The sequence below is a fragment of the Coprinopsis cinerea genome (genome assembly GCF_000182895.1).
Source record: "Coprinopsis cinerea okayama7#130 chromosome 8 map unlocalized cont3.8, whole genome shotgun sequence".
Classification (NCBI taxonomy): domain Eukaryota; kingdom Fungi; phylum Basidiomycota; class Agaricomycetes; order Agaricales; family Psathyrellaceae; genus Coprinopsis; species Coprinopsis cinerea.
Window position 1 is genome coordinate 605,844 of NW_003307537.1, and position 27,329 is coordinate 633,172.

The following is a 27,329-nucleotide window of genomic DNA, read 5'->3' on the forward strand; positions in this document are numbered from 1 at the left end:
GCCATGCCCATCCATCTCTGCAACGACGGGGATATCCAGGGCCTCATGTCTCTGGCAAACAAACGGTGTGTTCCATCCATTCATTTATTGAATTGAACTGATTTTAGGCGGTGTAGACCTGCCAGCGAGGCGGCCAACCCAGCCGTTTCGTCTTCCTCGAACCTCTGCATTTCGACCCAAGTTGGACTCGGACCTATGAACTCTTCAATACACCGACTCCCCGCGGAGCTCATTCTCGACATCTTTGACCTCGCCTGCCAAACCGAGTGGGAAGACCAGCTCCTTGCCAACCAGGTCAAGTTGCCGTCAGCGCCATTCGTCCTCGGCCAAGTCTGTCGTCATTGGCGGCACCTCACCCAAACAACACCCTCCCTCTGGACACGCCTCTCCCTAGTCCTTTCTGGAGAGAAAGGCCAAACACCCATCTCGTTCCTCCACTACTACCTCTCACGATCCAAGAACTCGCTTTTGTCGATCCACATCCAGCAAGACCGTACACGAATGTTCAACCTCTTTGAACACGACGCGTACCAAAGGGCCTTTACGCAAGTGATCGACATCCTCGCTCCGCACTCGGAAAGATGGAAGGACGTGTCACTTTACGTCCCAGGCTGCCATCCGTGTCCGAGTTTGCAAAGCATCCAGGGCCGCCTTCCCAACCTCGAATCCCTCAGCATCCGGATGAGCTCCGTGCGACTGAGCCTACGCCTCCGACCTTCCGAATTGAACATGTTCAACCACGCGCCCCGGCTTCAGAAAGTACAGTACCCAGACGTTTCGGATCGACTTAGACTGCACATCGACTATTCCACGCTCACTTCTTTCACCTGCGACAACATCGCGTTTGCGGACGCGGTGGAAATTCTCCGGGGTTCAGCCAATCTTGTCCACTGTACCCTTGCAGTGTTGTATTACACGCAAGTGAACCTGGACGTCCCAACCATTACTCTTCCAAAACTGAAGACGCTCACACTGAGGGAGCACTGTCGCTTTGTGCAGTGCCCATTGCTCCGGGTTCTGGTGCTACCCAACCTGCGCGTACTGAATACAGATAGGCGTAGCTCTACCGACCAACCAATTAAAGCCCTGCTGGATAGGTCGGGGTGTACGCCCGTTGTGCACTTGATGGACAGACGCGGTGGAAGCCTGATTGGGCGGAGGAGGATGCAGGCTTTAGTGTCCAACGCTATTTTACAGCCGTACTCTATTGGTTTAGAGTAGTAATGCTACATGTAGTACCTGGCTAATAGCCATCATTTCCGCGAACTGATTCAGGTTGGGTTTCGCGGAGACACCCAGCAATGGGTAAATTCTACCCTATGTACCCAAGTCTGGGCTGTGCTCAGCTTTTGCTGATACTCTATCTCAACAAAGCTAAGGAGACTCGAAAATTCCATCGCATCCCCTCGTCCTTTCAGCCCACCATTTGAAGTACTCCGGCCTTCCCGCTCGAACAACGCAAGTTCGACCGTCGCTGAGGATCATGTCGTGGTGGCACTGGTGTGCGTATTTCTCCGGAACCGTCATGATTGTGAATTTCTCGCAGATTTTCGAAAGCCACACGCACTTGGCGTGGTAGAGCGTTTCGAGCCGATGGGGGATCTCACCGGGCAAGCACGTGGTAGCGGGCCTAGAGTTGGGTGAGAAGAACTCAAAGGCCAGTCCTTGAAGGGATGGAAAGGGCTCGTCCAGTGAGCCCATGGTGGTAATTATCCCGGGGTCTAGGAGGGCTAGGTGGGTGATTTGTTTGGTGAACGGCCAGCTCTGCGGAGGGAAATAGATATTCTGATCCAAGAGTGTCAATTCTCTGAGGTTGGAGTACCACCCTTCTTCTATCGCCTTTTTCCATTCGCATAGGAATAGAAAGTTGTGGCCTGTGCAGGCGAGTGTTTCCAGGTTGGTCGTTAGCCGCAGGATGTCATGCTGGATATTCATGTACTCTTCCTCTGGTGGAGTGTCGTATGGGTTGTAGCGTCGTTGCTGGGGCAGTGATGAGCCCACCATCCAGAGGTGGCGCACCCTCGACGCCGGAGGCTGCTCCGAATTGTTCGTCGATGTGAGGTAGTGCAGGAATGCCCGCGCCTGGGCTTCCGTTTGGAGGCGGATAGGGACATGCGATAGTAACTCGGGATGGACAAGGGAGTATGTCCTCTTGCATGATAGAAGGAGAGATCTGTAGTACCACTGGTTATCTTGACATACCAATTTGAAGATGGGATGTAGTATCTCGTTTGGGAGAGCCTTGAGATTAATGGGCGCTTCCTCGATTTCCCTGCCAACGTGGACAGAAGCAAATCGACACGGGAGATCGTCGGGACTAGATCATGATTCAATTTCAGCTTGATGGATTAAGGGTAGGTACGCATACACGTTCCTGTCTCTTGCAGGCCTGTCAGGCGCGCTGGTAGTCTTTCTAGTGGACTTGAAAAGCATTATTGTTCATGCAGAATCACTCTCCTTCCTGCCATATGCATCTGTCAGAGCTCACAGAAACACGGTCCTTCGGGTAGGGAAATAGGCATTACTTGAGAAAGAGTCAGGGGCCGTAGATAGCGTTGGCCAGAGGCGTTGCAGGTCGTCGTTCAAAGCGTTCGAGTTACGTCCGAAGTCGGGGAACCCACTGTGTTGAACCTCGCGGACCGTATCTGATCCGGTGATCCGCGCAACATAGTTCGTGATGGGAGTGCAAGGGACTTTCCCCTAGTCACCGCGCGTTGGCAGGATATGCAAGGTACCCTCATCCTATGACCTCAATGAGACATGTACTGGACCCTTGAAATTCTCGAGAGGCTGTCAAGAGAAAAAAGATATTACATTTTGAAAACCCGGACTAATACAGCTTCACAATATTAGAATATAGCGCCATAGCCCTGGACAACTTCGCTCCGATCTGTGCGTAAGTTCGCAGAACACTCAATCAGAACGGTGCTTGGGAAGCCACCTCATTTTATCTACCAAGCACCGAGTCAACGGTGTACAGAGGGAGTGTCCATACATAGCACGGGCGCGAAGCAGGTAGGTTTTTGTTATAAGCGCACTGGTGCACCCAGCAATCGCGGGATTTGACCCCCTTTCTCCGCAACTCTACCATACCAACAATATCTTATCAACCTATGGACATTCCACCATCGTCCATAGCATGCGTGTCGACGAGTCAGGCAAGGGTACCGTATCCGCTTCTTCCGCCGGATGAAGCCTACGCCCTCTTATCGAGGAATCTTGTCGTTGTTGCTACCGTAGCTGTAGGTACAATTACCACTCTGCATAAAGTCGATCTGGAGAATAGGTGTTTCATTCGCAGATATGGATTTGGGATTTTCTGCTCTCCCTTCCCGGGGACTACCAGCTTCACAAATCTCATGCCATAACACCACCCTGCATGGTTTACTTGGTCTCAAGGTAAGAGTTCAAAGTTCCTTCAACGTTCTTCACGACTCTGTCCTCAGAATCCCACTGCCTTCCAGGATCGCGACACTCGGTCTCTGTATCTACTCCGTGGTCTACGCAGGTAAAAATAGCCTCGTCACCATCCATAACCTCTTCCTAACCATAGAGCGGCCCTTAGTGCACCCAATCGGAAACTGCGAAGACAACGACCTTGCCATGGGAGCGATAACAGTGCCCGCATATGCCTCGTGCACACTGCTTGTCCTTCTCCGCGTCCGCGCCACATTCCACGGCTCACCGCATTTCATTTATACATACTCCATCTTCTGGCTTGCCCATTTAGCTTTTACCACCGCGGCCTACTTTGCGCTTCGTCACCCTGTTTCTTCAATCAGTGGGACGGGATTTTGCAGTCCTAGCCGGGTCAACTATTTATACACGGCGTCAGCAACCTTCTTGTGCCTTTATCACACCGCGATGGTCGTCGGCGTTTCATTACGGATGGCATCGATGGCCGACAAGACCGGTGCGACGGAGGAAAGACGGGCTGCAAGATTGAGGAACGCAATCCTTGGAAGTCACCTTCCGTCGTTCTCTCGCGGAATGTTGCGCAACACCCAAATTTACTGCATGTAAGGAGTTTACTCCTACTTGTCATCATGACTGTCGCTCATGCTTCATTTGAGGGCGACGCTTGTCTTCGGTATCTTGTGTGTCGTATGGTCACACGTTCACCAGCATTCGCCCTACTACGGGTCGTTGTTCACCCTGCCCAGCGTTGCGATCATGAACATCATGGCTTGTCGTGTGTACAGAAACACCAAGCCGGACGGTGTTTAAAGTGCACAACTCCCCAGCGTTGATATAGCGTACATCGAGTTGGAGGTGAAGGGCTCTGCATTGACAGTGGATCTGGAGTCCCAAGCAAAGCATTCCTGACATCGAGCAATCGCAAACAAATTAGTTTCGATCTACCACGGTTCTATAATGACTACAACAGAGGAAAGGCTATTACGAGAAAGAGTCCTGGTATCTGCTACAAAAGCGAATGTACGACAACAATCCCGGTCTAAGAGTACGTGTGCAAATAAAATATCAAGCGTATGGATGAGGTATGCGGGATAATATGAACAGACAGAGGGCAATAACCGAAAGGAATCACAGATGTACAACTGACGAAAGCTAACCACGAAATAGTAATGCAATGTCCAAGTGAATGTTAGAGGAATTCGTCGTCTTCAGGTTCAGCAGTGACACCATCTTCGTTCCATATCTCAAGGAACTACACAAAGTGTTAGTCAACAGATACCGTCACCTGGCAAGAGGCTCACCCGTTGTTTTTGTAACTCGACGTCTTGCGTTGTATGAATTGCCTGCACAGCGTAAGGGAGTTTCTCCCAGGAGATTGGTTTATCACTCCGTTTCGTGGCCGGCCTGTCTCCGATGGCGCTCTTCTTACCGATGACGAACTTGTTACATTTGCTGTAACGAACCCACTCTCAGTCGAATTGTCATCAGACATAGTGAGGAAGACGCACTCTTCTGACAATCCATACAGCGTTTTGAGGTAGGACTTCAGCAGCATGACCATTGCAACAATAACAGAGGTCCGCATGAGGGACACAGGATCGCGATCGCCTGCATCTGGGTCAGCCAAGTCGAGGCGAACGACGATCAGAACATACCATAATTAGGAGTTGCTAGTGGGACAACAGCTTCGGCGGCGTTGGACGAGATTTCATCGCCCCCGTTATGCTGCGATGGCTGGGAATGTGAAGGCTGAATTTGCGACAGAAGATGCGCAGGAGAAATGATATCCAGCAATTGCATGCCGGTAGTTGATAACACCGTCGTTAAGTGCTTGATGACCGTGAAAACCTCTTCCTGGGTCTTGTATTCAAAGCTAGCGAAGTTCTCCGCCATGTAGCGAGTGAAATCAACATCATCCTGAAACGAGAGGTGAGCCAAACGGGTGACCCAAGAGATGACGAGGCGTACTTGTGTAGCTTGATAGGAGTCATTTTCGGAAAAGACCTTCACGAGGGATTTGAGGAAGTCCTGACGAGTGGCTCGCTTCTCGCGCACAAGAGTGTACCACCGTTGGAGGAGAGCAGTTGGATGGCCATTCGTGCGGAAACCTATCGCCAACATCAGAAGAGGCGTGAAATATACTAAATCCGAAAGGAACTGACCATGAACAACACCGTCCACAATCTTCTTTTGGTAGTCGAACGATTTCCTCGCGCTAATCGAATATCGTGTATTGAGAAGGGAGGCGTGTTTGCTGTTCAGAATCGAATGCAATGCGATAGCCCGTGCCGAGAGGACAGCGTGCGGACTGGTCTCCAGAGCGATGATAACCGGGAACGACTTTGAAAAAGCGACGTCAGAGCTACACCCAAGTCGAAGCCACTTGGCCTAACGTACTTGGAGAGGATGTGCTAGGCCTTGCTTAATAGTGAAGGTAAGGACATCGATAGCAGCCATTTGAATCTGACTGTTCTGCGATAAAGCCGCGTCGAGAATGTGCGATAGATAGCGTTGCACAATAGCAGAGCTGACTCTAAAGCGAGATCAATGACCACAGACGAGCTCCAAGCCATAACCCACTCACCCAGAGTCGGCAAAGCCGTCCGTATTTCCGACTAACTCTTCCATGTTGACATCGGTGTTAGCTTTGTTCTTGTTCTTTGCAGACTCTGTACATTCGTTTAGACGAGAGTTGGCATCAGATGAAGCGAGAATTTTACCTTTCTCCTTGGCGCTATGCTTCTCCGATTCAGAAATCAGGAAGTCTTGCATGATTTTCAGGAGCCTGGCACGTCCCTCCTCTTCCTCGGAAGCGAAGATGGCATCCATAATAGCCGCGGATTCCTCCTTGGTCATAAGGGTAGGTTGGGCTCTGAACAAAAAGCCTAACAAAGTCGAGGGGAGTGAGCAAGGGGTCAAGAGATCTGGCCGGGAGACCGTACCCAAGCATTGAAGGATCCTAGGCCGGATGTCTGCGAAATCAAACTTGTCATAGATCCGCAACAGCGTGAAGTATATGTGTTCCATCACTGAACCCTGAGTAATGGAATCGATATCGGGTGCAAGGTCTACCAACGTTATCGGAAAGAATTCGGGAAATGATCTAAAGGCTCCACGTACCAGGTTGCTCAAGGCGTAGGCGATCGAAGTTGCAATGCTCGCCAAGCAGCGCGACGATGAAGAGAAGCATTAAGAGAGTCTTGGATTCCACATTATTGAGTTGCTTGGTTGGAGGATGACGAAGGTAGCTAAGAAGTCTCGCTGCGAAAGTCTTCAGTAAAGAGCTTCCACTAATAACAACAAACAAACCATTGCATCCTTTCAATAGGTTGATCAGCCTCTTAAAGTCGTGCGTTAAATGCCGCACTACGGCACACATGCAACCGACAGCTTCTTGAAGGATCTGGCGGAGTCATCTCAGTACAGGGCGCAGCTGGAAAACGACGATACTGACATTGACACCGCCAAATGGTTTCAAGATCAGCGGCTGCAGCGACGTCTGCAATTCCTGCCCGAATTTGGCGGCGGTCTTAGGCATATGCGGTATAGAAGCTCGGAAGATTTTCAATAAAAAGTCTGAGGTGAGTAGTTCTTCGGTCTACAGAGAAGGTCAGTTCAACATGGTGGGGGGCAAAGAGGAAGGAACGGACAGTTGATGCGTTCTTGAGATATGGGAGGAGGGTCGAAGCATGTGTGCCAGGCAGGATTGAGGGATAGGCGGCCGTGAACAAGTGGATTGTCCGGATACAGTTGATGATCGTCTATGACACCAGTCAGCATTGCGATACCGATGGGCGTGAAGAACACTCACAAAGCCCGGAAGGTCGGTTGCATCAACCAAGCCATCAATCAGGGTCTCGCAGATCTCAGCGTATCGCTGATGCAACGAGGCTGCCTCATTACCCTCTTTGTCTGAGATAATCTTGTGCAGCATGTCCTCCAAGGGCGATTGTCGATCCCTAAAGTTGGCCGCGGTACCCATGATGATCGCAACTTTCGAAAGCAGAGCTGCCTTGTCTTGGTTGGGGTTACTGGATGAAGTTGGCTTGACTTTCATCGCTGAAGGAGGGGGCAGTGGCGGAAACCAGAGCTCCTCCAAAGTCTTCATTGCAAGGTCCTTCACCCCATCATCTTCATCCACCATGCGAAGAACCAGCCGCGCCGAAATGTCGATCTTCCGCTGGGTATCGTCGATCACTCCATAGTATGACTTGAGCAACTTGATCACCCGCTTGCGAACGGCCAAACCAGTGTCCTGAAAGGATGATCAGAATCTGGATGGTTGAGCACGAAATATGGACCTACCGCCATGCGTTCAGCGATCTTCTGATAGTAGTTGCCAGCGACCTCGGGTGAGTCGATCATGTACTTCCCAATCAGTTCCACCGCTGCGTCACGAACAGCAGGCGAACTGTCCAACAAGTGATTCTCAATCCCTTGGCGAACACTAGCCTGTTAACACAAGAGACGTGAGCGGAAAGGCCAGCTGAGGAAAGAAACACATACTGTGCCAAGAATGGTCGCGTCGCTAGTCACAATCTGACCCAGTGCACGGAGGGCCTTGGTCCGCATGAAAATGACAGGAGCATCAAGTGCCGACAAGATGACGTTCAAGATGGGCTGGAACGAGTTTCGGAGGCTCTGTATGGTCCCAATCTCTTCTGACAGCCTATCAATACGCGACACCTCTTCTTGAGACCTGGGGTACAAGGGTGAGCGCTGGCAAGAACAAACATCAAACACGACGCACCCAATGTCAAACACGTCAGTAGCCGGGTCTTTCCAGACTTCACGGAGGGCGGTCTTCAACTTCTGACCAAAAGAGAGCGCTTTGCTCGAGTCCCGGAGGTCGAGATCTTCGTCCTGTTCAGGGTGGTCCAGCCAGACGTTAACCCGCTTGAGCGACGCGGCCAATTCATGACCAAGGATAGCAGCAGTCAGCTCTCGGGCGCTCTGTGGTTAAAGGTTCTATCAACAATCTTCTTTAAATACCATCAAAAACCATACTGACCTCGTAAGCTTGATCCTCAGTAGACCGCTTGCACAAATGAGCAGCAACGTCCCGGTGAGCGTCCATGAACTTGGCGAATTGCTTCGACTGGAGATTGTTGACGATCTACAGGCCGCTAAGTCAACGAGTCGATTCCGTAGCTAAGGAAGCGACCCACCTCATCCAAGGGTTTCAACCCTCTATACGAGGTGCCATCCTCGTCCTTCTGCACCTTCAAGATACTAGAGCGGATCCTCGCAGCAATAACGCCAAGGTGATCAAGAGCCATGCTCTTCGCCGCATTCGTGTCAATCTGGGCATTCGACTTGACATCATCCAAAGAAGAAACCATAAACTTGGACGCAATGTTCAATAGAAGACTGGCAGCAGGCCACTCAGGCCAGTAAAGGACCACCAAAAGGTCGTCAATAAGGTTATCGAAAATGGCACGGTACTCCGCCTCGTTGGAATTCTTCGTCGTCTTGCCTTTCCCAGCCCTAGAGTTAAGGAAGAAAATAATGGTCTTCGCAGCCTTGGTCGCAGACTCCAATCCACCACCATATAGTCGGATCTCTTCCATGTCGATATTGTCAAGGAATGGTTCGTCAGACTTGGGCTGGCCGTTGAGGTCCGAGATGCTTTCTTGCCGCTTAAGCGCCAGCGCGTTTTGGCGCTCTTTCTCCAATCTCCGCGCATTGATGCGAACATCGTGTGCAGAGGTTTGCACCAGCTGCATGAGCAGTGCCGAGACGGTTCGGATAGAACGGCCATCTCGTAGACTGAAGGCGAGGTCGAATCAGGACCCAAGTGCGCGAAAAAGCGAAGAGAACCCACCGGAACTGGCCCGCCTTTTGCTTCGTGTCAGAGAGCTTAATGAGGGACGTTAGAATCTCCTCAATAATCCATGACCGCTGGTCTTCATGATTGGAGAAAATCTGAAGAACAATGAGAGTCGGAAGAAGAGAAGACCAATCGGCAACCTACACTTCTGATCAGTGACAAGGCATCGAGCCTCAAACCGCGCATCGCGCTCTTGCCGAGCGTCCGGTTGACGACACTCTCCTTCTCTTTCTTGCTAGCGCTCTTTGCAGTGGATTCCTCCGCACCTTCGACGACGAAGAAAGGTCCGATGGCGATGTAGACAGTTTGGATGATGATGGAATCCGACATGGCCACGCTCTCCGCATTAGCCAGAGCATTGATTCTAGGAAGGACGGACGACAAGGATTGGAAGATTTCTGACATTTGCTTTCGGTGGTAGGCCTGAGATATGGACGAGTTGGCCGATGTGTTGGGGTCGGCAGGAGCGTTCTTGATAAGATGCTGTAACAGGGCACCATTGTAAAGCTTTGAATTGATCGAGTCGGGGGAAGCGCCTTCGATGAAGGGATAGAGGACCTTCGTGAGCTGGTTCTTAACGGTATTCAAACAGCTGGTGATAAGTTCCTCGGAATACAGCTAATGACTTGTGAGAGGAGTTGACCGGAGAATGAGCGGATAGCTAACCTGTTTGGGAAGCCTGTCACTGGCCAAAATAGCAATGCAACAGTCGGCAGCCAGCACGCTATCGCGCGCCAAATCCAGCAGGCGAGTTAACTTCTCGAGTTCAATGTCGTTGGGAGGAGGCGTGGAACCCTTCTTGAGATGTTGCTGTGGCAATTCGTCAGCCTCGTCAGCCTCCATCGAGTCATCGTCGTCTAGAGAATCTTTCGCCTTCTTCTTTCGAGATCCTTTCTTGACCGGAGAGCTTCTGGCGGAAACGGTGCCATTCAGCCCACTCGAAGACCCTGTCGCCTTGAAAGGGTCAACCTCTTCCCCCTCCTTCAAACTCCGCTCCAACATCTTCAACAGCCGGGACAGCGTCTGGATGTCGACATCGGCCATTCGCCCAGCCCTGGTTCTGGGTGTTGCGAGCAATCCCTGCCCACCAGCACTAGCTTGTCGCATTCGTTTCGTCGGCCGAGCAACTTGACCAACATATTTCAAGAGTTTACGGATGGTGGAAGTGTTCAAGAGGGGCTTGGAACAATCGGGGCTCCAAGAAGAGAAGAATTCTTGAGGCAGATCCTCGTGGCCAAGGTCGGCAGGCAAAGAGTCTTCAGATTCAAAAATCTCATCCACGACTGTGACAAACTTCTCCAAAGGACCTGTAACACGGATACGTCTAGTTTCCTTCGTATGAGAGGTGCCTTTACTCACCTCGATCGTCACGTTCCCCCGTCCGTTTGACCGAACTCATTAGACCACGGCGGAGGGGGGTATCTTCACTTGATCCATACCCCCCAAGATCCGGTGTATCTTCGTACTTGCGGCCCTTGCGTGAAGAAGGCGTTAACCATGGACTAGGAGGCACAAGAACAAATGCTTTATTCACAATACGTTGGGGAGTTGGAGTCATTGGGACAGTGGTCTTGGAACTCGAAGACATGGATGTGATGGACGTCGACGAGGAAGCAGTTGTGGGCACAGAAGAAGCGTTCGAGGCCCGCGAGGTTGGTGTCAGTGGCGGCCCCCTGGAAGGAGTGAGGGGCTGCGATATCAATGTCATTGGCTTATAGGACTGGATTCTCTTTGGAGGCGGTGAATGAATCTCCACGACGCATTTCCGTTTCAACGGCGTCGACGATGGAAGCGCCATGTTGCTGCTCAATGACAATGGGTCGGGGCTTGAGTCAGGGACAGCCTTCTGCTCTCTCGGGGGAGGAGTTTTCATGCGAGCAGGGGGCTTGGACGCAACAGGAACGGGAAGCGGGAGCTTTGCAGGAGCAGGCGGAAAGATCGACTTTGCCGACGTTGTCTGCTGCATAGTTGCATTCATCTCCCTCGTCTTCCGTTCCAGAAAACTGTTGAAAAATGAAGCAGAGTCGTCCGCATTGTATGTCGGTTGCGAGGCCTGGGCAGCGGGAGGGTTCGATGGAGGTGGGAAGACTGTTGCTTGCGGAACTGGCGCTGGTTGAGGGGCTGGTGCAGGCTGGGGTAACGGTGCCTGCGTCGGGTGAAATAACGGTTGTGTGACAGTCTGCTGCCTTGGTGGTGGTTGAGGCGGTCCACCTAACGCAAAGGCCAAGGAAGAAGACGAGGTGCTAATCCCAGGAGGAGGAGGTGTGGGATAAGCGGAGTTGGGCGTTGTTCGCTGGAAAACAGACTGAGCAAACGGTGTGCTCTGATAACTGGAAGCCGGCCAGTTTGAAGGCTGCTGAGGCTCCTGATATGGATAAGATCTGTATATAGTCTGAGTAACATGGATATATGCACTCAAAAATATACATACCGACTAGCCTGCTCATTCAAAAGGCGAACAGACTGGTCTCTCGCGGTATGCCAGTGCTCTGTCCTGTTTTGGGGAACCTGCGGTGCAGAAAGGTAGGACAAGTGCTGATCATATTCTGTATACGGTGGCGGTGGAATATGTTGCGAATTATGCTGCTGTACGTGCGTGTAGTCGGGCTGGGCCTGAGACGAATAATAGTTTGGCTGCACAAAGCTTGGGGGCGCTGCCGTCATGGTCATGTTCGCTATGTGTCTCACCGCTATGTAAAATTGTCAGCGGAGTCGATGTAAATGCTTGTGTGATCTCACGTTGCAACGCCGGCGTCGCTGAGGCCATCGGGAAACCTGCCAGCATCTGTTGGGCATGCTGGACAGTCTGGTTGGCTGCATTCGTGAAGCCATGATGGTTAATATTGGTGTTCGGACTTTGTTGCGAAGGGATTCTGGGGTCATTGCGAGGACGATTCTGGGAGTACCAGTGATGATTGCTGTTGTGGTCCATACCGCGCGACGGTCAACAGCATGAAGAGTCGCTGGACGACGTCGACCACGTTCCCGAGAGGATTAAACACAGTGAGCAAATGAATCCGAAGGCCCGCGACGCGCTGCCAGGAACGCCGTCACAATGGGATTCCCACGGGTCACGCCGTCCTGCCGAACTTCGCGAAAAAATAGGCGGTCAAAACTGAATCCGACGACGACCCCAGCGACGGCCACCAAAATTTTGCCAATGCTCGTCTGGATTTCGCTTTCATTCCAGTCTACTCTCTCGTAATTTCTCTGTCATGGTCGTCTCAAATGGCCACTTCAAGCATAAAATCCAGTTGTTGGAGGATAAATCTCTGAAGAAGCATCATCGTCAAAAGCCATCCAAACCCATGCCTTGGGTTGACGTCCCCGACGAGGAACCGAAGAGCAATCTCAAACGAAATGGTACCACGATGAATGGTGACAACGGACATCGTCGCAAGAAGGCGCGACACTCGTATAATTCGGGATCAGGAAGTGGAGGAAGCGCAGGTCCCTCCGCGTCCACAACAATCCAAGAACAGCGCGCCCAATTGCCTATTGCCCAGGGTCGAGAGGCTCTAATCGAGGAGATACGGAGTAACGACGTTACCGTGCTTTTGGGTGAAACAGGTTCAGGCAAAACTACCCGTATGTTCAGTCTGTCTCGAAACACAGTGCACTTCTTAAATGTCTCCAGAAATACCGCAGTACATCTTTGAATCCGGACTCGCAGGGAACGGTGTCATCGCAATCACCCAACCACGGAGAGTGGCAGCCACAAGTCTCGCTGCTCGAGTTGCTCTCGAACAGAATGCACAACTTGGGCAACTCGTCGGCTACTCGGTTCGTTTCGACGAAAAGTACAGCTCGAGTACCCGTATCAAGTACATGACGGACGGTATGATCGTCCGAGAACTATTGTCCGACCCCATGTTGTCGAGATATAGTGTTGTCATCGTCGACGAAGCACACGAACGCACTCTACGGACGGATCTGCTTATAGCCAACCTCAAGAAGATCCTCAAAGCCCGGAATGGACCCATCGCAGACGATGCCAAAGGCAAGAAGCAGAGTCATCCGCTGAAGGTGGTTATCATGAGTGCAACCCTCGATGCGGAAAAATTCAGCCGCTTCTTCTACAAGTACGTCTCCTACCTCGTGCTCTTGCTCTGCTCTAACCCTCTCATTAAGCGCCAAAATCTTATACGTCCAAGGTCGACAGCACCCTGTTACCAATTACTACGCCGCAGAAAATCAACTAGACTACGTCGACTCAGCAATGCGGACATTCTTCCAAATACACCTGGACCGCCCTCCAGGCGATGTTCTCATCTTCCTCCCAGGCCAGGAAGACATAGAAAGTTTACAGGCCTCGATAGACCTCTTCGCAAAGCAACTGCCCTCCAAAGTCCCAGGCGTGCTCATATGCTCAATGTTCGCAGCCCAAGATCAGAGGAAGAACTCTCAAGTCTTCGCACCCACCCCACCCAATACCCGAAAATGCATTCTCGCCACAAATATCGCAGAAACTTCTATCACAATACCCGGCGTAACATATGTGATTGATACAGGGAAGTGTAAGGAAAAACAGTTCCTTGCAAGGTCCGCTGGAGGAGGTTGGTTGTGTTCTAACGGAGTGTAACGGTGTCTTACGGAACTTCTCCAGGATTTGATACCTTGCTGACTAGGGATATCACAAAGTCCTCGGCGATGCAGAGGTCAGGTCGAGCAGGTCGAGAGGTATGTTCATTTAAACCCTTCAGACTCTCCGGAAGGCTGACTGCCTATGGTTAGGGCAAAGGCTATTGCTTTAGACTCTACACGGAGGCATCGTTCAATGCGATGACACCCTCCGCAGAGCCAGAAATCCTTCGTTGCAGTCTTACATCAAGTATACTGCAATTGAAATGTCTCAATCAAAACTTGGAAGATCTCGACCTTATGGATTCTCCCGACCCTGATTCCAGTGCGTACTACGCTTCCCCCATCTCTCACTTTGGCCTGACCCACCGCACTAGTAATATCCTCCCTCAAAACACTCTGGCTACTCGGCGCAATTGACAACAAAGCTAAGCTCACGCCCGCCGGCCGAGAAATGGCCGCCTTCCCCCTTGAGCCCCAATACGCTTGTGCAGTCGTTGCCTCCAAAAACTACGGATGCACCTCTGAAATTCTGGACATCGTCTCCGTCATCTCAGCGTCGTCCAAACTCTTCATTGACGCTTCAGAACATCGCGACACTGCGACGGAAGTTCGTAGAAAGTTCCGACATCCAACGGGCGATCACATGACGATCCTCAACATTGTTCGAGCGTACCGGGAAGTGACGGCTTCGACAGTCAATGGGACTGTCGTCTATGGCCCAGGAGGCTCCAACGAAGGCAGTGCGAAGGGCAACAACAAGGACAAGGCTGCGAAACGAGAGTGGTGTAGGAAGCACTTCTTGAACGAGCGGGCGTTGTTAGAAGCCAAGGATATCCGTGACCAGCTGCGGATGGTATGCGAGAGGGTGAATATCGACTGGACAGTCTCGGCTTTGTCGAAGAAGAGTGGTGAGAACGAGGGGAGGACGGAAGAGGATGCTATCGTTAGGAGTATGGGACACGGTTTGGTGGGGAACGCTGCTTTCCTTCAACCTGATGGCACCTATAAGCAGAATCTGGGCCCTTCGGTACGTCCACCCCACCTTCCGGGAAAGATATTGGTCCTGACTGTTGTACAGACCGTGAAGATTCACCCAAGCTCATCAATGTGCGACAAGAAAGTACCCGCAATTATTTATGATGAATTGGTAGGCGAATATCCAGCTACTTGCGCTTCCCTTTCTCATGCCTCTTCCTAGGTTTATACCAACCAGATTTACGCTCGAGGCGTTTCGGCCATTTCCAAGGCCTTCTTCGCCTCGCACAGCGCCTTCACTCAGCGCAAGGCCTGAGTTGAATTAACGACCCGCCAACGATTTGCATTTACCGCACTGATTAATGGCCTATAATACATGGAACTAGGACCTTCGTTGACCTACGCTTTCTTCTTTGGAACCTTCTTAGGCGGAAGCTTATCAGCCGCTCTCTTCGCTCTGTCATTCTCCGCCGGAATCGTCATAAACTCCAACGTCAGTTTGACCAGCGCAGCCATCTGCTTGTAGTCATCCAACGCGATATCCAAGCTGGCCCAGTTTTCCTCTGTGTACTTCTGGGCTTCTTCTTCCTTCCCAAAGATTCTCTCCCAGAATGTCGGGGAGACCTGTTTTATCCAAGTTTGGTCAACGAGTTTCTTGCCCACGTTGAACCGGAAGTATAGGTTGGAATCGAGGAGGTTGCGGGCCATGATATTGGCGTGTTCGCTTGTGGTGACAAGCTCCCACATGCTCTTGATAGTTCCAGCCGTGGTGATGATATTGCCCACGGGATTGTTGCTTACATCCGGGAGGACGACGTTGGGGTTCATTCCGGTTCCAATGGTGACTAAACAACCAATCGGACGGGCAAAACCAAAGTAGAGACGCGCTTCTCCCATCAACCTAGCATAGGGCTCAGCACTTCGCTCTTGTAAACTCAATTCGTGTTAGCAGGTTTACTCACAAGAGCACGGGGTTGTTGAATCCTACGCCGCCATCAATGTATTCATGGTCGCCCAATTTGATGCGGGTGAAATAAGTTGGTGCAGCAGATGTAGCCCGAGCGGCTTCCCAGATCTTGTATTCGTTGAATGACTTTTCGACTTCCTTGTTGGTGTACGTCCGGAGATGAGTGGCAACGCTGTTGCTGAGATCGTCTGCTCGGCAAGCCAGAACAAACCTGGACAGCATTGTTAGAATACATGTCCAAGATCGTAGAAAGGAGCTGCCAGCATACACTTTGCATCCATCCTCCGGATCGAGCATTGGCGCGTCGGGATTGTTTCCCTCTGCATGCTTGCCAATGACCTTCTTGACAGCATTGGCTAGAGTGTCGCCTGAATATCGAGCACCAGTGGTCGCCCCATTGACGACCTTGGAAATTGGCCCAGCACCAAAGATTTCACTCGCCAGGTCTTCATAGGCGTCGATACACTCGTCGATGGACATCCGCAATCGACCCAGCATAATAGCAATCAAGCTTTGGAGTGATCAATTCAAATGCTCCTGGATACGATGTAATGGAATTTGACGAACCCTCCTGTGCTAGTTCCGGCCATCATGTCGAAGTAATCGCAGGGCTTTGCGTTCTTGTCACCAGTGACCTTGCCCATGATATCTTTCAGAATATGAAGTGCCGAAATACCTCTTACTCCACCGCCATCTAGTCGAGGTGTGTCAGCCTGATACACATCGCGCCGTAGGGAAGGACCATACCGAGCGAAAGAAGGCGTAGTGGCCGCTCTCCTTCACCATAGTTATCATCACGATCGGCACGAAGCTCCTGAGTGAGCAAGGTCGTTTCCACCGACACTGCAGCAGGATCCTTATGGGAGGTAGCTTTAGTCAAGTATTGTTCCAGCGCCGCTTGCAGATCTTTATTGCGCTTGATGACTTTGGCCCAGTCAACCTGAGACCTGGGCACACCCCCGGTGCGACCTTAAAGGGACACCTCGTGAGCAACCTTATCACAGTGGAAGGGGAGAATTTACCCTTGTTCGACAAACGCACGACCAGCCTTGCCGATTGAGCATGTAACTCCCAACCTGCAAACCGAGTGCTTGGGCGAACCGCGATAACATTACCGGGCTAAACGAACATTCAGGGAAGGTTGGTCACCATATGGGGATACACTCCATACCTGAAGGTGGGTGAAGATCTCATGGTCAGGGCCGAATAGTTTCCCGTCTTGTTCGACATCACCAAGCTGGCCAGCAGGGACTTCATGGCTCAGCCAGACCAGAACACGGCCATCTTTCACCTTGGGTTGTGTCGATTCGGGGGTATCGAGGATCACGATATCGAACCAGCTCCAGATACCGGTAGCCCCCTCTGGGAGCACACCTTGGTGTCGCGCGGTGGTAAAGAGTTGAATATCTTGGAACTTGGGTATCGTATTCTCGTCCAGAATCTTCGGCAATCTGAAGTCAGCTACGCGACCACCTGAATGACCACCAAAACCCGACACTTACTGGGGTGGTGAACCAGATAGCGTCCGTTTGCTCGTCGGTCTTGGAGATTAGGTGGCACTCGGTAGGCGGAGTGAGGGTGTAGACGCCGTCAGTAACGGCCTCATTGGTGCTCGCTTCCAGACCCTCTCCCACATGCCAGGCCATCGGCGAAAAGAGATCGTAGTGGACGTATTTCGCCCGCAAGCGCCCATATTGAGCATCGTTGATCCATCCAGGGTGCTTGGCACAAACGCGAATTCCAATGACATTCCCGATCTACATGGGAATGTTGTCAACAAGGTATTATATCCATAGACCATAGGATTAACTTACTTCAATCAAGTCAAAAAGGTCGTGCCTTCGATCAAAGATAATACCAAAGTGCAGAGAATCGGCCGCCCTGGTGTCCAGAGGGTCCGTTCGATTGTTGTGGCTCTTCCAGACGAGCGGCTGCCCGTTCTTTATGACAGGCTCCTCGGATTGGCCATCCTTGAAGACGACGAGTTCGAACCAACTCCAAGATACATTCCCGTGGGACTCGTCGTGGCCTTGGTCGGAAGAAATGGTCTCCAGCTGAAGTTGAACCGCCCTGTAACAGAACTTTCGACTGATAGGTTTGGTCTTGAACCATAGCTGGGATACCGTTTCCGCACTGGATGCCTGGGCGAGCTTGGGGACGTTACTCTCCCCGAGTGTCTTAACAGTGGACATTGTCGATAAGCGAGATAAGGATGCAGTACTGCTGAGCTCCCTTTATAAGAACAGAAGGTCAGTTGACAGGAGACAGGGGGAATACCGCCCACTGTTCATGAATCCTGTTCAAAGTCACCGCACTACCTTAGTTTTGGCAGTCGGGATCATGACCAGGGCGGTCTGCTTCTAGATTCTTCACGTCCAAGAAGGCAAAAGAAGGTTCAACGATACGAAAACGCTGTGCCTTGTCCTGTTTCTTTCGTGGGCGTCGGTATCACTTCTCGGTCAACCGATGTCTCCGGGTTCAAAGCAAGCTGAACACCACGTCGGGGCATAGATTGCTCCTGGAAGTTATGTTCAATAGATGGGAGTAGCAGTCGAGATTATGGCATACGGACATGATACTGTTGAGCAACTCGACGAAATCGGCGAGTTTCAATTGACGTCGACTGGAAACAAACTACATCAACTGATCAATGCCTTCCAGACTTCTGCACCTCGGAGCTTATTTTTTCACTGACACGAAGAGATGTTTGTTCTTCACAGTAAGTAAATCAGTTCCATTTGAAAAACTGCGGCGCACAGTACGGGCTTTCCCAAGGACGAGGGATCCCAGCCATTCCATCAGGAGAGCGCGCATAGATTAGAGAATGCAGCCGTTAGATCGCGATGTGCCACACTTTGACCCCCTCTTCACCTTTGGTCATCATGTCAAGAAGAACCGGCCTTCCCACTCCTTTAGTTAACTTGAACACAGCAGAAGTGCCCGCAAATGTTTTGCCTATAGTTTCGTCAGATCCAGTACATATCACGGGAAATGAAACACACAAACCATTTTCACTCCCAGACCGATTGCACAGCACCACAATTGTCTCCTTTGGTTGGTGAGAAGAGTCGTTCTTCCTGAGCCCAGAGTCATCCTTTGCCCACAAAGGGCGCAACCGCGCAGCCCAATACTCCAGCGTGCTCCAGTCGTTATCGTCTTCGTCAACAGGGTTGTACGGAGATTCCAGCCATGAATTTAAAAGAACCAGGAGGTTAGTCTTGTTCTTCAAACAGTGGTCCGCGATTTCGTATGGCCCTTCCTCTAAACTCCAGGTCTTCCCTCGCTCGGGGTTGAGATCCATGCATATCCCAAGGCTTACCGAACGAAGGGGATCGGGAAGTTTGAGAAACGCGAAGCCGGTGCCTGTCGACGTCCAATCGTGATGAATACACAAAGCGGAGGGGCCAATGTGAAACTCACCAGGCTTTGCCCACGTCATGTCTGTATCGTAGAGATTCGACTTGCGGTAATGACTGACCAGTTCCCCATTTCGGCCATAGACGACAGCACTATTGGCGCCCACTGGGTTCGGGCACGACTTTTCCGTGTCGACGACAGGCTCTGCGCGCTCAGCCTCGGAGAGTCGTTCAGGATAGCCTGCCATGACGTAGCAATTCAGCTTCTTGGCCAATTCTGCGCAAAATTGGGACGTCGGTCCTGTGTGTCGTTCCTCGAGGTAGGGACCTATAGCCTCCGCATCGTCGAATACGTATCCTGCGGTAGACGTTAGCTGAGCTCTGCCACTGAAGCAAGGGTGGACTTACCCGTGAATGCCATTTCTGGGAAGCATATTAGGTCAAGGGTGTGTGGCTGGAGACTACAATGAATTTAGTCAAAGAGAAGCACGGGATCTCCTCTAATTCACCGTGCTTGGATGAGTAGTTGTGCGATTAGGGATTGTGACTAACTTGCTGCATAGCTCTCGTGCTCGCTGGATGTTCGCTTGCACTTGGCCCAACTTTTGGAAACCCAACGTCGATTTAAGCCCTGCAGTTGAAACGCTGGTACATACCTTGGGATTCAACTGGACTACCGCGACTCGAAGCTTTGAAAGCGAACTAGCCATGTGGATGCGCTTTCATAAGAAGAAGACAAAACAGGGTATATATATTGGTATGGGTAAGGAATCGTTTGAGCGCTTCGGTCATGGCCGTTGCCGTTTCCGCGTCTGATGCTTGCACTGTCGAAGCAGGTTTCTCCCCAACTGCGTCCTGGTTCTAATCTATGCCTTGTGGGGCTTGCATTTTTCGGCTTTTAAACCTCTTTATTCGGGAACTCAGAATTCCAGGATGTGCTCAATAAGGTTTGGCCGTCGGTAGTGAGTGAGTATCTTTGCTTGACCGACCGTTATTCGCTAATTGGTTTTGAGTTTGAAGCTTAATCCTCGGTCTCAAAGTCGACTTGAAACAACACCAGAACAGGCTCTCGACGCGCTAAATAAAGCTTCTCTCGCTTGTTACCGCGCACCCCTCCACAGTCTTGTTTCGTTAAACATTCATCACAGCAACATGTTGTGGTGTACCGCGACAATGACAACAAGAAACTGCAGGGATTGGGCTATCTCTGTTCTGCCTTTATTCGTCCAGGTATTAGAAAAGCATGGCCCACCAGCCACCTCTGCTACGATCGTTTCCTTCTGAATCCTGGATCACCCCACGACTTGAGTCTGCCCAGCAGTACCCGTTGTGATACCTATGCCTCGTCGCGACCGCCAGGCCTACAACAACTCTACGACGATGGAAGCCCCTCACGGGCAGTCATTGCCAAAACCTAGGACCTTGGTCCTGTGTTTCGACGGGACGTCGAACGAGTACGATGCAGATGTAGGCACCTGATCGGAATTCAACGACGCGACAGCTTATTGATGGTCGTTTCAGAACACCAACGTGGTCAAGCTCTTTGCGTTACTGAAGAAAGACGACTTTGAGCAGCAGCTCTGCTACTACCAGGCCGGCGTAGGGACTTGGTTCGAGCCTGGTGTAGTATCCCCGCTCTTCCATTGGGGTGCGAAGATGTTGGATTTGGCGGTTGCATGGTGAGTGAATGGCGCACTTCACGCAATCCCTGAATTGACGTTGGATAGGTACCTCGATAATCATGTAATGGAAGGTTACCGTTTCTTGATGGACAACTACCGCACTGGAGACCGAATATGCATTTTCGGTTTCTCCAGAGGTGCTTACACAGCCCGAGCCCTGGGCGGGTTCTTGTACAAGGCTGGTCTCCTTCCCCGGGGAAATCAAGCTCAGGTTCCGTTCGCCTACAAGTTATACAAACGTGAAGACAAAGAAGGCATCGAATTGTGTGCTGGATTCAAGCAGACCTATTGTCAAGATGTCAAGATCGAGTTTATGGGAGTTTGGGATACTGTATCTAGCGTTGGAGTGTTCATCAAACGCACACTGCCCTTCACCAACTCTAACCGGTCCGTCAAGACCTTCAGACATGCTCTTGCGCTGGACGAAGTGCGTTCACCCTACATTCCCAGATGTACAGCCCTTGCCTAATACCATTTTCAGCGACGTGTCAAGTTCCAACCCAATTACTACCACCGTCCCACCCCCAAGGAGGATGACAGTTTCACAACAGAGCAGGTCGATCACCGAAAGCAAGGATCCTCCGATTCGTCCACCTTGGCTGAAGATGATGTTCCTCATTGTCAATTCTTTGGTCGGATTCCATCCAAGCGCAGTCGAAAGCTGAAGAAAAAGCTCAAGAGGGCCCAAGCTGTGAAGGATCTGTACTCAACAGCTGTCAATCGGGCAATGGTGAACGACGATTCCACGGAGCGACTCGGCCCCGTTGATGATGTCCTGGAAGTTTGGTTTGCAGGTTGCCACAGCGGTGCGTCATCTCCATGTTGTTACCAGAATGCCTGTGCTCACACGCAACTCAGACGTCGGCGGAGGCTCGGTACATAACTCCCAGACCCAGAATCTCGGTAACATCAGCTTGCGCTGGATGGTACGCGAAATCCTTGCTTCAGGATGTGGAATCCTCTTCGATCTTGATGCAATGGCCCGAGCCAACATTCGCGTGCGTTTGGAACCTAGCGCGTCCGAGTTGATCCTGGACGATGCGGACGCGTTGCAGGACATTCACGATGAACTCAAGAGACGCAAGGCGTGGTGGTTATTGGAGATTCTGCCTTTGCATCATACTTGGCAGGACGCAAAGGGTGTTTGGAGGAAGAACTACGGGTAAGCATATTCATATCTCATAATTTTGCTGTACGTCCTTTCTTACCCTGTGTGTAGGATCAATCTTGGCAGAGGGAGGAAGATTCCCGATCCTGAGCCCAAGTTCCATATCACGGTTCAGAAGCGGATGCGATCTCATCTCGACTATCGACCACAGGCTCGTTGGTTCCCCGGTTCTGAGATTTACGTCTTCTAGGCGGTACCTACATGCCCGTTCCGTGCTTTTTGATAGTAGATAGACCCTCTGTCGCTCCCACAGTTCCCTGTACTAGTAGATAGTTTCCCTTTTGTAATAGACATATCGTTATTTCAAAATTATTGGGGATAGGAGGGGAGCTGTTACGAGACTAGAGGTGTGGTCAGATGCTGTGGTACACAGGACTGTAAAATGTCATGGATGATCGATGACCGTTTGGGCGCCTAATGTCTTTCACAGCTTACCCGTTCCTCCTGTGAGGCGAGTTCATGAAAGGAATGCGTTGACCGCGTGCAATCATAGGAATACAAAGCATCGGCTTGCGTACAGCATTTATTTACAGCTTTCTCACAGGGACACACCTCGAAGAAGGATCTTCACTCCCAGCGTTGATTACCCAAGTATAATCCATTCTCGATTTGTGTCTTTTCAGAGACGCACACCGCCTGGAAGGTCATAGAACTGGAATGCTGTGATCCACACACTAGACTTAGGAAAGTGGGGGCGAAAGTGAGTAGGAACATTGTTGCGCAGTGGAGGAGACCACAGGATGATTACTGCCAGCGAATTTCATTTTCGGAGTCGGAGCAAGCGGAGTTGTATTTCAGATTTCGAAAGCCGGGTGATGCTGAATTCGAACCTCACCCTTCTACTATGTATAGGGTTTGAATCCAGGCCATACCCTATCGATGTGACATCCCTCTGTTCCCAAAACACTCACAAGACTCGTTGAAAACATAAGTAAAGAATTTGGATCACCGCCCAGCTTCATTTGGACAGCAACAGGCCACGACGCACGCGCGCTGTTGAACACAGGCGCCAGCGTCTAAATTGCAATCGTGCTCGACCATGGGACCCTCAATTCCATACCGCCTTTCAAGGTGAGCCTCGTGTAGAACAGGTGGTCTGGTGCTGTGGTATCCGGTGTTGCTGCTGGCTATAAGAACAATGTCTTCGAAGGCTGTCTCAGCAGAACTGTTCCCAACATATCTCCTACTATGGATAGCAGCCCATTCAACAACCACGAAGTCACAGTAAGCCCCGGTGGCTTAGTGTGACGAGCGCCTTGGCTGACTTGATTTCTTCTAGACTATGCATGAACCTGCAGGTATGCATCCCATAGCCTTTTTCCGGGGACGCGCATCTGAAGGACACCGCTCAAAGGAATATCTATGCAAGATGACAACATGCTGGAAGGGACTTTGGCTTACGTGAAAGGACTTTTGGAGTCTATTACGACGGGAATGCGACAGGACATCCTAGAAAACGCGATTACCATACTACGGGAGGCCATCCGCGAAGCTGACGGCGACAACGACACCAAGGCGAAGGCAGAGGTTGCCCTGATCAAAGCGCTTATAACCCGTTTCGCGTGCCACGGATGGGTGGACGATCTGGACGAAGCGACGAGGCTTTTGAAAGGCAACGAGGCCATCAAATCCTCCTTCATCGTGAGTGCAAATGTATCGGTCAACAAACACAAGCAATAATGTTGGAACTCGTACAGCGTGAACTGCAGATGATGGGTCCTCAGGGAGATCACTGTCCTGAAATTATCGCATGCTCTCTCAACCTTCTTCATGAATATCGACAGTCAATCGACAAATCCAACCTCGACACCGCCATTGTTGTTGCCAGTGACATCCTTGCTTCATATCATGTCGTGACCAATTATCGAGCCCAGCTGGCGCTTCGTGCTGGAAACGCATTGGTGCTGAGGTACCTGTCCTGTGGCGATGAGGACGACTTGTCGTCGGCTAGGGCGTTATTTCAAGACGCCAAGGAAGCGTCCGGAACAGGGGATCCCATGCTGTTAATTGCCCTTGCGGACCTACGGCACGTTGGGTTTGCCAACTTCTTGGAAAGTGGGATGCTACAAGGGATGAGTGGTCTTCAAGAAATGGCACGGTATGTTGAAGCGGCTCGCGTCGAAGATCAAGAAGGACAAGAGGCGTACGAACTGGGATCCCAGTTGATGCAAGGAGACAAACTCGCGATCGATGAAGCCATCCTGCAATTTCGTCGCTCGCTTTCCCTCCGGCCTCCACAGCACCCAAGGCGACACAACACACTTGCACATTACGCCCTTGCGTTGGGTAACCGTTTCGCCTGCACTGGTCAGATCAAAGATCTGGAGCAAAGTATCAGTCTTCATAAAGAGGCGCTATCCCTCTGCCCTCGAGGCCATCCCGAACGCACCGTTTCGCTCAACAACCTGGCGAATGCCCTCTCCACTCACTTCAGGAACAAAGGCAACTTCCTCGACCTGGACGAGTGCATCGCCCTGCACAGGGAAGCGCTGTCTCTCCGCCCTCTCGGCCATCCCGACCATGCCGGCTCGCTCAACAACCTAGCGAACGCCCTCTCCACTCGCTTCCAGAAGAAAGCCGATTTCCGCGACCTGGACGAGTGCATTAAGTTCCACAGGGAAGCACTGTCTCTCCGTCCTCTCGGCCATCCCGACCGTGGCAACTCGCTCAACAACCTGGCGAGCGCCCTCTACACTCGCTTCAGGAACAAAGGCGACTTCCGGGACCTGGACGAGTGTATTGCCCTCCACAGGGAAGCGCTGTCTCTCTGCCCTCTCGGCCATCCCGACCGTGCCAGTTCGCTCAACAACCTAGCGAGCGCCCTCTCCACTCGCTTCGGCAACAAAGGCGATTTCTGGGACCTGGACGAGTGCATTGCCCTCCACAGGGAAGCGTTATCTCTCGTTCCTCGAGGAAATCCCCACCGCGCCGGCTCGCTCAACAACCTGGCTAACGCCCTCTCCACTCGCTTCGACAACAAAGGCGACTTGCGCGACCTAGAGCAGTGCATTTCCCTCCACAGGGAAGCGCTGGATCTCCGTCCTCATGGCCACCCCGACCGTGCCAGTTCGCTCAACAACCTAGGGAGCGCCCTCTCCACTCGCTTCGGGAACAAGGGCGACTTCCGGGACCTGGACGAGTGCATTGCCCTCCACAGGGAAGCGCTGTCTCTCCGTTCTCTCGGCCATCGCGACCGTGGCAACTCGCTCAACAACCTGGCGGGGGCCCTTTTTAGGTGTTTTCAAAGCGCCGGTAACTTTGAGGCCCTCACGGAGTGTATAGTTCATGGGCGAGAGGTTCTGGCGATGCTTTCCAATTCCCATACCTCTCCTGAAAACCAACATGATCCTAGCCGCAACATGTGGAATCATCCAGATGGCTTGAAGGCTGTCAATAACCTCGTTCAGCCTCTCAAAGCGAAGCACAAGATTTGCCGCGACGACGATACTCTGAATGAGATTTTTGAACTCCTCAAGTCTGGGGTCCAATGGTACGGGGCATCGCCCCTGGTCAGATTACACCATTCCAAGCTTTGGGCATCCACTTGCCGTGAATTCCATCGCCCCCGCACCGCACTGGACGCTTATCGTCATGGCATATCTTCACTTCCCGTCCTAGCCTCCCTCGACCTCACGCTCGAACAACGCCAGAATGTTCTCGTCTACGCCAAGGATTTATCAAAGGATGCGGTTCAGTGTGCGATCGAGCAAAATGAACTCGATACAGCGCTTGTATTTCTCTCCACCGCTCGGTCTGTATTTTGGTCCCAAGCCCTCCAATTCCGTGGATCCCTCGACCGCCTCGATGCACTCCATCCCGACCTTGCATCGGATTTCCGATTAGTTACTCGCCAGCTGCAGATCGCGACCGAACAGCAACCCCAACCGGAGTCCACACTGTCTGGAAGTACCCAGCCACTCCGCCCTTACCTTCTTTCCCAACAAAGGGAAGAAATCATCGCAAAGACCCGAGCCATGGAAGGCTTTCACGATTTCCTGCTTCCCCCTTCGGTCGACGACCTCAAGACTGCAGCGCGCAAGGGACCTATCGTCTTCCTGAATGCCAGTAACTTCGGTTGCCACGCTCTCATTCTCAAGGAGGATGGAACCCTTCACCGCCTTGCTTTGTTCGTAGACATGGAGTTATTGCAGCGTTGGGTGGCCACGATTCGCCGGTTGGCGGGAGGATTCGGTCGAAGTGATTCTGAAGACCGTTTTGAAGAAATGGACCGTGCCTTCAAGCCAGTCCGCGCCGGAAAGGGTCGAACGATCGATGATGAATTTCGGGATATCCTGAAAGAGCTTTGGTTGAAAGTGGGCCAGCCAGTCATTTCCGCACTCGGATTCGAGAAGGTGAGGGTATCAAACGGTCATACATACAGTCAATCGATTGCTAACCGGCGACTAGACCAACGACCCGCGTAGAATGTGGTGGTGTCCCGCCGGTCTTTTCACGTTCCTTCCAATCCATGCTGCCGGCAATTACCCTTCCCCTCCTTCCTCAGAATCCGACTGCTTATCCGACTATGTCGTCTCGTCTTATTGCTCCGCTCCACAGGACCTCATCGCACCCCCGCCCGAGCTTAACCCCGAGTTCAAGATGCTTGTCGTAATCGAACCGGATGGACATGTATCGGGGGAATCCAGCCTTCCAGCGACCAGAAAGGAGCTCGAAAAGATCGAGTCGCGCATCCCCGACAAGGGTCGTTTGATTACCCGCATTGGTTCAAAGACAAATTCTGAAAAACCCGTTGTGGAAGACGTCAACTCTGCATCCATCGTCCACTTTGGCTGTCACGGAAAGCAGAATTTATCAAACCCATTAGACAGCTGCCTGCTACTCAGCGAAGGGCGTTTGACGATGTCATCACTCATTCGGGACTGTCAGGCCTCGACCGCTGCCCTTGCCTACCTGAGTGCCTGCGAGACTGCTATGGGAGATGAAGAACGTCCAGACGAGTCCCTCACTCTGGCTGCCACAATGCAGTTTGCGGGTTTCCGTAGTGTAGTTGCGACCATGTGGTGAGTATGGCCTTGTTTGCGTGCAGTGTTACCTTGACTAAACTGTGTTCGTTGGAATCCAGGGTAATCCACGACGACGACGGCCCCATCGTAGCCGACGCGTTCTATCGTCATCTCTTCCGGCACGGTACTGCGGCCCCGCCAGACGTCACCGACGCAGCATATGGACTGCACCTTGCTGTGAAGGAACTGCGGGAGCAGGGAACATCTTTCCATCGCTGGGTCCCTTTTGTTCATCACGGCATTTGAGTATCTTATCCCTTTCTTTACAATGTTTTGGCGTTTCTACTTCATGTACAAGTGTGACCGCTATCGTGATCCCTAGCCTA

General features: G+C 51.7%; 9 protein-coding genes across 9 annotated transcripts; 5 read left to right on the forward strand and 4 right to left on the reverse strand.

The window, feature by feature from the left end:
* Window positions 1–3: 3 nt before the first annotated feature.
* Window positions 4–1,221, forward strand: CC1G_03359 (hypothetical protein; the record flags this gene model as incomplete). The annotated part of the gene is made up of 2 exons (XM_001835525.1): window positions 4–65; window positions 117–1,221. 2 exons carry the CDS (start codon window positions 4–6, stop codon window positions 1,219–1,221), a joined length of 1,167 nt encoding a protein of 388 aa, XP_001835577.1.
* A 153-nt stretch (window positions 1,222–1,374) lies between these two features.
* CC1G_03360 (hypothetical protein) lies at window positions 1,375–2,433 on the reverse strand (the record flags this gene model as incomplete). The annotated part of the gene is made up of 4 exons (XM_001835526.2): window positions 1,375–1,980; window positions 2,020–2,151; window positions 2,203–2,317; window positions 2,369–2,433. The coding sequence occupies 4 exons, from the start codon at window positions 2,431–2,433 to the stop codon at window positions 1,375–1,377; spliced, it is 918 nt and encodes a 305-aa protein (XP_001835578.2).
* A 680-nt stretch (window positions 2,434–3,113) lies between these two features.
* Window positions 3,114–4,227, forward strand: CC1G_14963 (hypothetical protein; the record flags this gene model as incomplete). Its single annotated transcript, XM_002910586.1, has 5 exons — window positions 3,114–3,242; window positions 3,302–3,399; window positions 3,447–3,508; window positions 3,554–4,019; window positions 4,074–4,227. The coding sequence occupies 5 exons, from the start codon at window positions 3,114–3,116 to the stop codon at window positions 4,225–4,227; spliced, it is 909 nt and encodes a 302-aa protein (XP_002910632.1).
* Window positions 4,228–4,606: 379 nt separating this feature from the next.
* CC1G_03361 (proline-rich protein Rad9) lies at window positions 4,607–12,179 on the reverse strand (the record flags this gene model as incomplete). Its single annotated transcript, XM_001835527.2, has 22 exons — window positions 4,607–4,669; window positions 4,719–4,869; window positions 4,926–5,025; window positions 5,073–5,525; window positions 5,580–5,779; window positions 6,002–6,485; window positions 6,538–6,678; window positions 6,727–6,820; window positions 6,872–7,015; window positions 7,068–7,178; window positions 7,229–7,672; window positions 7,723–7,869; window positions 7,924–8,116; window positions 8,168–8,370; window positions 8,429–8,533; window positions 8,586–9,186; window positions 9,242–9,342; window positions 9,392–9,865; window positions 9,914–10,554; window positions 10,607–11,628; window positions 11,679–11,937; window positions 11,987–12,179. 22 exons carry the CDS (start codon window positions 12,177–12,179, stop codon window positions 4,607–4,609), a joined length of 6,324 nt encoding a protein of 2,107 aa, XP_001835579.2.
* Window positions 12,180–12,555: 376 nt separating this feature from the next.
* CC1G_03362 (ATP-dependent RNA helicase Prh1) lies at window positions 12,556–15,122 on the forward strand (the record flags this gene model as incomplete). The annotated part of the gene is made up of 8 exons (XM_001835528.2): window positions 12,556–12,835; window positions 12,885–13,329; window positions 13,379–13,803; window positions 13,854–13,927; window positions 13,982–14,153; window positions 14,206–14,858; window positions 14,910–14,978; window positions 15,030–15,122. The coding sequence occupies 8 exons, from the start codon at window positions 12,556–12,558 to the stop codon at window positions 15,120–15,122; spliced, it is 2,211 nt and encodes a 736-aa protein (XP_001835580.2).
* An 83-nt stretch (window positions 15,123–15,205) lies between these two features.
* On the reverse strand, window positions 15,206–17,965 carry CC1G_03363 (phospholipase; the record flags this gene model as incomplete). Its single annotated transcript, XM_001835529.2, has 9 exons — window positions 15,206–15,707; window positions 15,769–15,984; window positions 16,042–16,284; window positions 16,341–16,467; window positions 16,521–16,742; window positions 16,796–16,892; window positions 16,945–17,214; window positions 17,276–17,530; window positions 17,588–17,965. The coding sequence occupies 9 exons, from the start codon at window positions 17,963–17,965 to the stop codon at window positions 15,206–15,208; spliced, it is 2,310 nt and encodes a 769-aa protein (XP_001835581.2).
* A 641-nt stretch (window positions 17,966–18,606) lies between these two features.
* Window positions 18,607–19,839, reverse strand: CC1G_03364 (hydrolase; the record flags this gene model as incomplete). The annotated part of the gene is made up of 6 exons (XM_001835530.2): window positions 18,607–18,728; window positions 18,780–19,136; window positions 19,194–19,487; window positions 19,538–19,590; window positions 19,682–19,731; window positions 19,786–19,839. The coding sequence occupies 6 exons, from the start codon at window positions 19,837–19,839 to the stop codon at window positions 18,607–18,609; spliced, it is 930 nt and encodes a 309-aa protein (XP_001835582.2).
* A 628-nt stretch (window positions 19,840–20,467) lies between these two features.
* Window positions 20,468–22,169, forward strand: CC1G_03365 (hypothetical protein; the record flags this gene model as incomplete). Its single annotated transcript, XM_001835531.2, has 6 exons — window positions 20,468–20,596; window positions 20,651–20,808; window positions 20,857–21,238; window positions 21,293–21,617; window positions 21,670–21,973; window positions 22,031–22,169. The coding sequence occupies 6 exons, from the start codon at window positions 20,468–20,470 to the stop codon at window positions 22,167–22,169; spliced, it is 1,437 nt and encodes a 478-aa protein (XP_001835583.2).
* A 998-nt stretch (window positions 22,170–23,167) lies between these two features.
* CC1G_03366 (hypothetical protein) lies at window positions 23,168–27,249 on the forward strand (the record flags this gene model as incomplete). The annotated part of the gene is made up of 6 exons (XM_001835532.1): window positions 23,168–23,203; window positions 23,259–23,277; window positions 23,334–23,620; window positions 23,677–26,331; window positions 26,387–27,000; window positions 27,063–27,249. 6 exons carry the CDS (start codon window positions 23,168–23,170, stop codon window positions 27,247–27,249), a joined length of 3,798 nt encoding a protein of 1,265 aa, XP_001835584.1.
* Between the last annotated feature and the right edge of the window lie 80 nt (window positions 27,250–27,329).